Genomic DNA, 12928 nt, shown 5'->3' with positions numbered 1-12928 from the left:
AGCCCTTGCCCAGGAGTGAGGGGCTGGCACCTGCGCACAGGGAGTGCTCGGCGCTCATCTCCGGCCACCTGGGGACAGACAGGTGCAGAGGCGGCGAGAGGGTGGATGTGTGAGCTGCTCGGCTCCCCTCAGAGCTCCCCACGCAGAGAGACTTGTGCCTTTAGCAGCCCCAGAGCGCCTACCTGGCTTGCAGGTGGCTGACTGAATAACACAGAGTCCCCCACACCCCCTGCAAAGTCAGTGGTAGACACAGCATCCCAGGCCTTGCCATCCCCCTCCAGTTGTGATAAGGTTCTGCATTTAATCAGTGTGCAGTCAGAAGTCATTCTTGACCTTAAATCATACTCCAGCCTCCTTAAGTTTTGACCTTGGCCTTGCTTTGCTGCTTCTCCCCTCTGGTGGTCCGCGAGGTCCGAAAGGTTGGCGACCGCTGCTCTAGGAAGCCTTCTCAGATCCCCCAGAAAGGTGTGGTTTTATGAACTTTCATGAGGGTAGGAGGCTGCCTTGGGCCCATCTCACGGGGGCTTCCGCCACCTTGCAGAGGCAAGGAGTTCTCCCCACCCTCCCTCCCGCTCCCCGCACACTCATCTGTCTGTCGCCCCTCTCCTAGATGCAGGCACCTCCCCCAGCTGCAGACACTCCGTTTTGCATGCTCCATTCTCCTGAATACCCTCTCTCGAGCACATCCCCTCACGCAGTGTCTGCCCACCGTGCTGCCCCATCTGGCATCTGTCCAGATGGTGCCCAGGTCCCTCCGCCACACCCTGCTGCTCCCCGCTGCCCTACTATGTGACCAAGCTCTCCCAGCGGCTCGCTCCAGCCCTCACCCCCGCAGCCTTTCTTGCGACACCAGTGATCCCTCCTTACCTGCTGATGCCCCCTGTTCAGCTTGGTGCCTTAACACGCTTTCTCTTGATGTCCATCTGCCTCCTGCTTCCTCTTCTCCGGGTCTTTCCCAGGACACCTCTGAAAATGTCAGCGTCCCGGGAGGCCCTGGCCATTCTCACCGCAGTGCTCTCTGGGCTCCCACGGCTGCCGCTGGGGGCTCAGCCAGCCCTGGGCCCTGAGCTCTCGCCAGCCCGCATCTCCCTCCGCAGGCCCAGGGGTCCAGCTTCCCACACAGAGGTCCCCTTAGCTGTTCACCAGCACATCATGGGCAGTAGAGCCAAACCACGCTGCTGCTCACCCGTTCCCCGTGTCGGGGCCAGTTCCAGGCCTGGAGGAGGCACGCCCCTCCTTCAGGGATACCCACGTGGTCAGTCTCCTGGCCTTATCATCCCTCCAGTGCAGAATGACAGGCCCATCCAGGGGCTCCCAGACAATGTCCAGGTCCTGCCACTGCAGCCTCAGGTCTGTGCCCCTGCTTAGGGCCTTCATTCGGTCTGATCCCATCACCTGCGCTGCCCAGCCTTGCCCAGCCTCTTCCCTGGGGCTCCCGGGCAGCCATCCTCCATGTCTGCTGTGAGCACGCAGCCAGCCCTCAGTTCCACGCACAGCCACCTCCTCACTCAGCCTTGCACCCCCAGAGATCAACTTAGCGGCCAACCCAGTGTCTGGGTGCGTTCGCAGCAGCAACAGCAGCAGTGGCCGGCTGTCCAGGCCGGTTTAACAAAGCGCCCGGCGCCGCAGGCCGGGGCTGCTGGGATGAAGGGTTGCTGTCAGGGCCCTCACATATTCACAGTGTCACGTGTGTGCTCGGGCAGGGACCTGTGTGCCCAACCCCTTAGCAGCAGGCACAGACACAAATACACAGGAACACCCGCCTAGGGACCCCACATCTCCCCCGTGCACACAGATGGCTCCAGAAGCTGCAAGTCGCTCCTCCCCCCGGGTCCTGGCTGAGACCAGGCTGGATGGCCACAGGCTGCTGACAGACAAAACATGCAGTCCACGGAACCATCTCACTGGCATTTTCTCCAGCCCTCATGTCATGCCTCCCTCTGCACCCTGCTGCGTGCACACCCCCGGGGACACGGGCTCGCTCTGCTGGGCAGCAGTCCGCCGCTCCACAGGTTCCCCCACCTCTGCCCTGTCTCCTCTGTCCCCCGGGCCCTCATCCCTGAAAATGGGATGCTCCTCACCTTCATGCGTGCTGGGGTCTGTCTGCCCACCCCCACGGTCAGTCGCAACACCATTTTTGGATGTGCTCCTGATGTGGCTGTCCCTACGGATGCCCCGTGGCCAGAGCGTTTCCTCTCAAGCTCCTCTCCCCCATCTCACCATGACTTCTGTCCACCTCCCCTCCTAAGCATGTGGTGCAGCAAGGTGACGCTGCTCTTCAGTCCCATCCTGCAGGTCTGAGACCACAGGACCCCACCTCCAGGCCAGCGGGTCATGGCATCGGGGGTCTCTCTGGGCCTCTTGCCCATGGGGTCTGCTTAAAGCTCTCGTAGGCCATCCAGGACCTACAGGATCCCAACCCTGCACCCACAGGCCTCCCTCTTTAACTTGGCCCTGCCCTCGGGTTCAATCCCTTCCCCCAGCCCCACCTTGGACCCTCACTTCCGCCACCACCACTTACCTGCCAGGTACAAAGAGGTATCAGTGATGTCTAAGGGAAGAAGTCTATTCAGGATCTGAACCATTTGGGCCTTCCCCCTTGTGGGGAAGGGCTTAGACATAGCCCGGGTGGACACCCTGGGGCTGGCCTCAGGCTGGGAAGCCTCTGTTCATCTGTTCTGGCTGACTGGACGGGGGTGAGGTGTGTGAAGGGTTTGGCATACTGCAGTCACCTAGGAGATGGAGCAGGTGGGGGTGAAGCAGGACTCACAGTAAAGGAATCACCTGGAAGGCACAGGGGCCCTGCTGGTATTGCAAAGCCTGGGGCCTTTGGGCATTTCTGAGACCACAGTGCCCCCTAGTGGCCATGCAGTCCCTCCAAAGGACAGCACTGTGTGCCTCAGGGCTTGAGCCTCCCTCTCTGGGGAGGTTTGTTGTCTCCATTTTACAGATGAGGCCCAGACCAGGTGGTTCAGCTGCCCAGAGTCACACAGCCAGCCAGAAATAGGGCCAGAACTCAAACTTGGGTCTGCCTGGCTGCCAAGCCACCGCTGTCCGCCCTGCCAGAGGCTGCAGAAGTTTCCCACGGGGCCTGGGCTGGGAGAACACCCCTACATTTCCCACCTTCCAAAAGGGCAGGGACGTGGATTCGCCTGTTGGGAAAGACACTGTACACTTGGATGGAGAAGAAAGGGACGGGGGATTCCTGGGTCCCCCCATCCCCACCACTGTGCTGGAGTCTGTTGGGTGAGGGGCTACGGGTGTCAGCTCCAGAGTTGGAGCCCCTCACTCCCCCAGCCCTTACTTGGTCTGAAGGAGGCCTGCCCACCCCACACTGCACCTCAGTACCTTTCTCCACCACTGCTACCCCCGAGGCCTCTTCTGGTCACTGACCCAGGGCAGCAGCCCTGGAAGAAACTTGGGGCTCCTTGTGTTCAGCCTCCTTGCCCTGCTTGACAGAGCAGGGGGTGGCCAGGCTCACCCAGCTGGTCATGGCAGAGCCAGGGCGGACCGTGTTTCCTAAGTCCTGGACCTGGACTCCTTCCCTGACACGGGGGCTTCATGAGCACGGAGAGTTGTTGGGGCCAGGAGTGCCCCTGCCCCTGCTGGCTGCTCCGATGGCAGTCCTTTAGGCAGAAGAAGGTGGGGAGGGAGCAGCCAGCACTCCGCTGTGGCCCCCAGGAAGTCCTGCTTACGGACTGGTGGCTGGAGAGGCAGGGAGGGGACAGGCACCCTGGGTCCCACCAGGCTCCCTCTGATGGCCGTGTCTTCCTTTGGCTACAGGGCGCTGTGCAGAGCTGCAGGTCCACGTCACCGAGGCCATGGCCATGGTGACTGAGCAGAGGGAGCTGATTGCCCGCCTGGAGCAGGATCTCAGCACCATCCAGTCCATCCAGCGGCCAGATGCCGAGGTGAGCCCCCTCTACTCCCTCCCCCCTCACCACCCACTAAGGGCTCCCTCTCTGGGTTGGGCCTGCTCACTTCACCTGGAGGCCCAATTCGGACAGAGGCAGGCCTCCTCCACCTGGCACAAGCACCCTCAGGCACTGGCGTGGACCCCTGCCCTGGGAGCTCTGGGCAGGAGCAAGGCCAGGATTTACCCACCCATCTCACAACCAGAGGACCTGAGGCCCAAAGATCATGGGAGGCTGGAGCCCAAGGGCCCTTGGAGGTCATCACATGACCCCCCTCATTTTATAAATGAAGAAATGGGGCTCAGGAGAAGCCGGGCTGACCCAGGGCACACAGCAGCCTGGCTGGCAGGACCAGGGACGCCAGCCGCTGTTGGCCATCAGGGCTGAGTGGCCAGGTTAGAGCCCTGCCCTGCTCCAGCTTCTGGGGTAACCTCGGTGGGCCCTGCCTTCTTTTTCCTGGCCATGAGAGGTGGCCTCTCCAGACCCTCCTGTGGCCACTGTGTACCTGCCCTGCCGCCAGTCCACCCCAACTGCTCCTTGCCCCCCATTTGCTTGACACCTGAAAGACTGTGTTCAATGCCGCATGTGAAGGTGCCTCCCGCCTCTCCTCTCACCTGCAGGGTGCAGCCGAGCACGGCCTGGAGAAGATCCCAGAGCCCATCAAGGAGGCCACCGCCCTGTTCTATGGTGAGGAGGGGCCGACCTGACCCCCCAGGGCAGCCATCGGCCAGTGGGGAGCAGGGAAGGGAGAAGAGGTGATGCAGCCAGAGCCCTGGTTCCAAAGAGCACGCCCCCTCCCCCAAAGGAAGTCAGGGCCCCCATCCCAGCAATGCAGCAGCAACATTAAGGAGGGGCGAGCTCCCTACTTGCCCTTGTAAGCCTTAGTCTGTAATGCCCCCTGAGGTCTTGACCCCTGTGGCCCTGCCCGTGGCCCGTAGAGGGCTGATGGGTGGTGGTCAGCTCCCCGGGGAGGCCTGGGCATGGAAATGCAGCCAGAGAGCTCCCGGCGCCGATGGAGAGGTGGCCTCCTCCAGGGTGGAGGCCAGAACCTGGGCGGGGATACTCGTGGCTTCCAGCGAGATCAGTGGTCCTTCGCTTCCCCTGGAGCTGGAGTCTGACAGATGCAGGGGTCTTAGATCCAAGTACAGAGTAATGGGGTGGGGCCTGGCCTTCAGACTGTGGCAGGGCCTCCCCGCCCAGGGCCCCTATTCTCCTGTCATACCCCTCCCCCTTCCCCAGGCCACCCTTCCCCGACCTCTCGTCACCCAGTGCCTTCCACCCATGGCACTTGGCCAGAGCTCCCTCGGGGCTGAGACCACCCAACCTGAGGGCCCACTGCGAGGCTCTGACTCCTTCCACCCCAAGCCACTCTCCCCTGCTTCCTAGGACCCATGGCACCAGCCAGCAGCACCCTCCCCGAGGGCCAGGTAGACTCACTGCTGTCCATCATCTCCAGCCAGAGGGAGCGTTTCCGGACCCGGAACCAGGAGCTGGAGGCTGTGAGTCACATGCGTCCCTCCCCTACACTCCTTGGACCTGAGGACACAGTGGGGGACACTCAGGCTTGGGGGAGAGAGATGTGTCACAGACCCGAAATTGCAGAGGGATTAGATTTGCTCTGTGCAGTCAAGGAGGGCTTCCTAGAGGCCGTGCCATGCTGAGCTTTGAAAGAGGAATCAGACACCCAGGGGAGAGGAGATTACGTGAGCAGAGACACGGGGACAAACGCCAGAGGGAGTGCAGGTCACTCCAGGGCTACCGAAAGAACACAGCGTTGCCAGGCGAGTGCCCACAGCCAGGTCGGGGACCAGCAAAGGATTTCAGCAGGGGAGCAGCACTGCCAGGCTGGAGGGCAAGAAGGGTCACTTGGGCAGCTAATTCAGGACAGAAGGCTGGGAGTGGTCACCGTCATCCAGGAGGAAACATGTAAGCCAGGTGGGAGACTTGGAGAAGCAGGGGCAGGCAGGAGGGAGGAGGGTCTTTGAGGTCGATAGAGATGCTCGGTCCAGGGATGTCACGGTGCTCTGTGAGGTGAGAGAGCCGACTGGCTGTAAGCACCTGGCTGGGGCCTTCCTGGAGGAGCACCAGGAGGAAGGCGACTGGTCCAGGTGCGTCTGGGCCTTTGACGTGAGGTGCCTCCACGTGGGCACTGTTGATACCTGGATGGTGACGGTAGCGCCAGCAGGAGGGCTGTGGTCTTGGAAGAGCAGGGAGCCGGACCCGAGAGAGTGAGGACGAGTAAAGGAAGCAGGAGCACGCTGTTTCTTTTAAAGCCTCCAGGATGTCCCCACAGAGCGAGCAGATACTGCATCCAGAGCGCAGAGGACCCAGTGACAGGCCAGGGGAGCACCCAGAGTGGCACCATCTGGCTCTGGGGACTCTGCAGACCCCACCCCCAATCCCATAGAGCCAAGCCCCCCCTGATCGCTCTCCGAGGAAGAGGAGCCAGGAGGTTTCCATCCTTTTCAGAGGGCCACAGCTTGAGCTGATGATGGAATGTCTGGACTCTTCCTCTCCAAACACACAGTCCCCCATGGGTTTCCAGGCGCAGACCAGGGAAGGCAGACATTCACTGAGCACCCCCTGCGGGCCAGGCCCAGTCTGGTCCAGTGACAAGAGTGGGCCAGATCCAATGGGACCCTCTGTGATCCAGGCTCATGAGGCTTCAAAGGAGGGATGTTAGGGAGGCTCCCCTCTGGGAACACCCACATGCCCGCCAGGGACTGGGACAGCCACACTGTGGAATGCTATGCAGCCCTCAAAAGAAGGCCTTCAGAATAAATTACATGGGAGAGAAAAAGTAAGTGTTAAGTATTCTACCTTTTGCTTTGAAAATCTAGACTTTTTATCATGTACTTTTTAAAACTTATGGCAAAACACACACAACATAAAATTTACCATCTTAACCATTTTTAACTGTACAGTTCAGTGGCATTAAATACACTCACCACCATCCATCTCTAGGACTCTTCATCTTCCCAAACTGAAACTCTATACCCATTAAACACTAACTCCCCATCTCCCCCCACCCCACCAAGCCCCATTCTACTCTCTGTTTCTGTGAATGACTATTCTAAGTACCTCATGTGAGCAGGATCATCCAGTGTTTGTTCTTTGTGACTGGCTTATTTCACTTAGTATAATGTCCTCAAGCTTCTTCCGTGTTGTAGCATGTGCCAGAATTTTCTTCTTTTTTATGGCTGGATCATATTCCGTTGTATGGATAGGCCACATTTGTTTATCCATTCATCTGTTGATGAACACTTGGGTTACCCATCTTTGGCTACTGTGAATAATGCTGCTAGGAATGTGGGTGTGCAGATAGCTCCGAGTCTCTGCTTTCAGTTCTTTGGGGTGTCACCCCAGAAGTGGAATTGCTGGATCATTTGGTAATTCTGTGGTTACCACCATGTCCTTTTTAGTGCTGTTTGAATTGTTAACAATGTGAAGAAAACACCTACTTAAGGATTTGAATAAAATTGAAAAATGAGGTCCCATTTCACCTTGCCCCTAGATTAGCAGACATTAAAATCACATGGATTCCATTTACATGAAATGTCCAGAATAGGCAAATCCATTGAGACAGAAAGTAGATTAGTGGTTGTCAGGGGGATAGGGGAAAAGGGAATGGGGAGTGACTACAGACAGGTTATTGGGGTGATAAGATGCTCTGGAATTAGTGGGGATAGAATTGTGAAAAAATTTTTAAAAACTGAATTGCAAACTTTAAAATGGTGATGTTTATGTTATATGAATTATGTCTCGATAATGATTTTTAAAGGCTGATAATACCATAAACAAATAAAACATGATGAAACCTGACCCAAGAACTGTGACTTCTGCCCGAGGCGAGGTCACAGGGGGAAAAGGGACACTTCCCAGAGCCGGAGAAGGGTCTTAGTAGGTCAAAGAGGGTGCGGGTCGCGGAGCAGTAGCCTTGCCAGCATGGAGGCCTCTCCCCCACCCCTGCCCCGCTGGCCCTGCTGCCCACCCACCACTGCCTGCCCACAGGAGCACCGCATGGCCCAGCACACCATCCAAGCCCTGCAGAGCGAGCTGGACAGCCTGCGCGCCGACAACATCAAGCTCTTCGAGAAAATCAAGTTCCTGCAGAACTACTCTGGCCGGGTAAGTGCCCTCCCCCGTTTCTACCCCAGGTGTACCGGGCAGGAGAGAGGTAGTGCGGACACTCCGAGGCAGGAGGGGCGGGGGCAGTGACCTGCTGGGCAGCACTGGGCTATCTGGCCCCCTCTGCCTGCCAGCTGTCCTCCCTAACCTGGGGAGAGCCCCCCCCACAGGGCCCTAGTGGAGGCTCATGCATCAGATCCATCCAGGAGGTGGTGAGGTACAGCAAGAGGCAGGGAACACAAACTTACATTTGTTTAAAACCATACCAGAATTTGGTCCAACATCCCCCCAAAAACAATCAAGAGAACAGAGCGGGCCCTGGCAAGTGTTCTAAGTGGTCACAGTGTCAGCCCGGCACCAAAGGTTCTGGCCAAGGGAACATACCTGGGCTGCAGGTTCTATGCCCAGCCTGGTTGGTATGTCTGCAGGAGGCATCCAATCAATGTGCGTGTGTCTCTCTCTCATTCTTTCTCTGTCCCCTCTCTTCCCGTCCTTCCACTCTAAAAATCAATGGAAAAAATACCCTCCGTGAGGATTAACAAAAAGAGAGAGAACAGAGTGGAAACCTACTCACTTGGTTCTGGGCCCAGGAGGGCTGCTGGCTTCTCTCAACCCTCAGGCTTCACAGGGGACCACCTCATGCGAGGAAACCCTTCTGTGACTGCGGAGAAACAGAATGGGCAGTGACACTTCTGATGGGGGCCTCCCTGAGGCACGACCCTCAGCCACTAGCCACCCATCCCACCATTGGAGCTGTTCTTGGGCCACCAGAGGGCGCCCAGACTCTGTGCAAGCCAGGAACACACACCTGGTGGCTGGCTGGCGTTTCTCTGCCTGCTCCCACAGCCACCCCACACACTCCCAACGAACACCTTCTAAATCCACCTCCTTGCATGGGGCCCAGCCCTGTCTGTCTTATACATTCCAGCCCTTGTCTGGGCCTTCGTTCCCCATACCTGCCCTGAGGCACAGAGGCCCTGACCTCCTGGGAGACCTCCGACCCTGGGCAGCGCCCCTGGACACGTGGCACCAGCCACATTCTCACCGTCACTGTGGGCCCCCTTCCCCCCTTCGCTGTGATCCTGCCAGCCTTCCCTCAGCCCAGGCCTTCCTGTTGGGCCCCCATGACTGGGTCTCCTTTCTCCCCGCACAGGGCGGTGGCAGCGACGACACGGAGCTGCGGTACTCGTCCCAGTACGAGGAGCGCCTGGACCCCTTCTCCTCCTTCAGCAAGCGGGTGTGTGGCCTGGCCTCAGGGCAGGGACGTCTGGAAAACCCACCCCCTCCCCTGGCCTCAGCCCTCCCTTACTCCCCACTCCACCAGACCACCAGGGCCCCCTGCACGCCCACTTTGGTGCCATGGAGGCCCAGGGTCCACCCTGGGTGGGCCCACAGCACCCAGAACACCTGCCTGATGGCTCTGTGAGAGTGTGACAGTGAATGGATTAACTCCATGTGTACACTTGGGGTGGGGGGCAGACAGGCAAAGAGCTCCCAGTGTCAGGTGACCTGTAGTACCCCCCCATCTGTGTAACTCCCTCCCCCACCTCCCAGGCCACAGAATGGGCCACCACAGAGAGCAGGAGGCAGCTATCCCTGGGAGGAGCCTGGGGCATCACAGAATAGGACTGGGCACCAGGGCGGCCCCTGGCACTCTGCAGGAACAGCGGGGCAGGGTCCCTTTCTGCAGCGAGCTTGGCCGGGCCGGTGGGGTCCTTAGGGGCCTCTCATTACCCCTCCCACTTCAGGAGCGGCAGCGGAAGTACCTGAGCCTGAGCCCCTGGGACAAGGCTACACTCAGCATGGTGAGTCCCCCCCTGGGTGCCCACCTGCTCTGGGCCATGAGACACCAACCCTGCCGGGCCACCTCATCACCTGCCATCCAGTCTGGAGAAGCCCCCAGGACCCCCCTGGCCCCCCACAGGCCCTCCCAAGAGTGGCTGTGTGGCCCAGAACAGGGTCCCCTCCCCCCTCTGGGACAGCTCTTCTCGTGGTAGATTCTGGAATCCTGCTGCCGGGGATGCCATTCTTTAGGATTCCTGTGGCCCAGATTCCTGGCCTGCACAGTGGAACAGGAGCCGGCTGCCTGCCCCTCCCTCCCCTTGCTGCCCTGGGGCCTACCCTGCAGGAGCCCGGGGCAGCCCTGCGGGGGTGGGTGAGGCCTGTCCCACTCCCACTCCACACTTTGCTTTCTCTTCAGGGGCGGCTGGTTCTGTCCAACAAGATGGCGCGCACCATCGGCTTCTTCTACACGCTGTTCCTGCATTGCTTGGTCTTCCTGGTGGGTGCCTCGGCGGTGGTCAGGGCTGCACTCATCATGCTCCCCTCACCTCCAGGGCAGAAGGGACCCAGGCCGTCCCCAAGCCCCACCATCTACTCGTGGCCATTTCTCTCCCCTTCGAGGGCTTCAGCCCAGCCTGGGCCCTCTGGGAGAGGCCTGGCGGCTCCGTCCGGGGCCCGGTCCTGGACGGGCTCGATGAAGGGAAGGGCTGCTGTGGGAGTCTGGGGAAGGCAGGAAAGAGGGTCTTACTAACTCTACTAAGGGTCAACCAGGTGGGCTGCACACCAAAGGGACATCCTGTTAGTGGCACAGCACACAGGCCTCATGATGCCTGCATGTCCACTGTGTCGGGGAGAGGAGAATGTGGGGTGTGCCTGTGGAGGGCCCGGCCTCAGACCCCACCCCCATCGAGGCCACAGTCCAAATGGCCCCTATCTGAAGTCCGCTCTGACCCAGGGCCCGGCAGGTCCTAGCCTTGCCAGTGGCACACCCAGCATGTTAGGGTGATCCTTCCATGTCCAGGCCTGTCTGACCATCTTGGAAACAGGTGGGCACAGAAGCATCTCTAAGGCCCACCAACCCGGGGTCTGGGCGCTGAGCACTGCCCAGGGCTGGAGGTGGATGCAGGCGTGCCTGTGCGGCAGGACGGGCAGCTCATGGTGTCTCTGCCTGGCCAGGTTCTCTACAAGCTGGCGTGGAGCGAGAGCGTGGAGAGGGACTGTGCCACCTTCTGCGCCAAGAAGTGAGGACGCCCTGAGCCCCCCCCCCCCCCCCCCCGCATGGCCCCACACTGAGCCCCGCAGCACCACTGAGCTCCTCCTCTGTTCCCTGTCCCCCCAGCCTTCCACCATTGCCCCCCACTCTGGTTCACCTCACAGCCCCCCAACATGCCTGCTGCCCTCAGCCCCCACCCCATCACATGGTGCACGACCCTGGAGATTTCTATGCCTCCCCCTCAACCCCCCTCGTCACCCCCCCCCCCCCCCCACCGCACACACACACACTTCTCTCCTTACACGCCCACAGCAAAGGCTTCTGTGTCCCACAGGTTTGCTGACCACCTGCACAAGTTCCACGAGAATGACAACGGGGCAGCGGCCGGTGACTTGTGGCAGTGATGTCTCGGAGCCGCCCCGCTCACAACAGCGATGACTGCGTTCCCCACCCCTGCTTATTCAGCTGCTTCTAATGACTTAGGCTCCCCTAGAAATCCCCCATGGAAACTGCCCTTTGCCCTCCACCCGACAGTACCAGAGGGCCTACGTCCCCTTGGGCTCCCTTAAAAGAATGTCTCAGCCACTGCAGGCCTCCTAGGTCCAGAAAGTCCCATGGCCCAGCCAGGCTGAGCCACATGGGTCTCTCAGCCCCATCTCAGGCTGGTGATCTGGCCTGGGCCCTGCCCACAGCTTGACCTCTAGCCCTGGTAGCAGGGATGCTGTGGCACTGCGTTCCACTGTGTCTGGCCGTGGTTAAACCAGTTGGGATCCCCTGGGATCCATCACCACCTCCCAAGATGTAGGGGACCCTTCCTCACAGGCCAGGAGTCTTTGAGTCCATCCCCCCAGCCTACCTTTGTCACACTCTACCCCACCCCAGACCCACCATGATTTTTGCTTTATTATTTAGCAAGGTATTCTGGCTTTTAGGTGAGGAGTCTGCAGTGAGCACACCCCATGCCAGGGGCTCTTCAGACCCAAGGACTGGTCTGAGGGGCCCAGGTGCTTCTTGGCCAAGCAGAACATCCTAGCATGGCCACCTTGGGCCACTGACAGATCTTCCTACGTTAAATTTGCACTTGCGTGTTCAGCTTTGAATAAACATATGGTTGTAGCCACACTGGTGCCCGTGCCCTGTGACTGGGGATATGAGGGTCTGGTGGGCGTCTGGCGCTGCCCCTGACACACAGAAGGTCTCTCCCCCTTTTTCTGTCAGGAATTCCATGGTTGGGTTCAGAGCTTTGCTGAAACCCAAACCCACAGTGTCTGCGTTCTCTTGAGCAGACCAGTAACCCAATCAAAAAGAGAAATCCATTCGTTTAAAAAACAAGCAAAAAAAAAAAACACAACTCGTTGGTGGGTATGGTCCAGTAATTAGAATGTCAGCTCCCACACTGAAGAGTCTCGGGTTCGATTCCCGGTCAAGGGCATGTAACTGGGTTGCAGGTTCAAGCCCTAGCCCCTGTCAGGGTGCATGCAGGAGGCAACCAATTGATATCTCTCTCTCTCTCTCTCTCTCTCTCTCTCTCTCTCTCTCTCTCTCCCCCCTTCCTTCCTCCCTCCCTTCCACTCTCTCTAAAAAAAGCAATGGAAAAAATATCCTCTGGTGAGGATTAACAAAAAACAAACAAAAAAATCAGACTGTGGTTGAATGTGTGACGTGTGTTGATGTGTGACATCAGCTCCTGGGGAACCGCTGCTTCCTTCTGTGTGCCCTGGAGCCCTGCTCTCGTGTCACTTCGTGTCTCTCCCTGTCCCTTTCCCTCGGGGTCCTGCTTGCCATGCAACTGTGGAGCCCATGCCCACCAACCCCCCCCCCCCAGTGCCAGCCTTGCCTAGGGACACCTCTGAGCCATAGGTTCTGGGATGCCAGGCCCCCAGCCCAGCCC

The 12928-nt window shown here is 59.2% G+C and overlaps 1 protein-coding gene across 5 annotated transcripts in view; it reads left to right on the top strand.

Moving 5' to 3' along the window:
* CUX1 (cut like homeobox 1) overlaps positions 1 to 12152 on the top strand; it is a 353788-nt gene extending 341636 nt beyond the window's left edge. For all 5 annotated transcript variants that reach the window (XM_079786418.1, XM_079786417.1, XM_079786416.1 and 2 more), the window contains 9 exons: positions 3784 to 3911; positions 4535 to 4601; positions 5301 to 5413; positions 7926 to 8042; positions 9196 to 9279; positions 9791 to 9847; positions 10243 to 10323; positions 11001 to 11065; positions 11372 to 12152. In XM_079786418.1, the coding sequence (XP_079642544.1) occupies positions 3784 to 3911; positions 4535 to 4601; positions 5301 to 5413; positions 7926 to 8042; positions 9196 to 9279; positions 9791 to 9847; positions 10243 to 10323; positions 11001 to 11065; positions 11372 to 11441 (782 nt within the window). In that variant the 3' untranslated portion in view covers positions 11442 to 12152. The remainder of the gene's footprint in view (positions 1 to 3783; positions 3912 to 4534; positions 4602 to 5300; positions 5414 to 7925; positions 8043 to 9195; positions 9280 to 9790; positions 9848 to 10242; positions 10324 to 11000; positions 11066 to 11371) is intronic.
* The last annotated feature ends 776 nt before the right edge of the window (positions 12153 to 12928 follow it).

This window comes from Cnephaeus nilssonii (assembly GCF_951640355.1).
Source record: "Cnephaeus nilssonii genome assembly, chromosome: 2".
In the NCBI taxonomy this organism is placed as follows: Eukaryota; Metazoa; Chordata; class Mammalia; order Chiroptera; family Vespertilionidae; genus Cnephaeus; species Cnephaeus nilssonii.
Note: the sequence above shows the minus strand (reverse complement) of the source record. Positions and strands in the feature narration are given on the sequence as shown.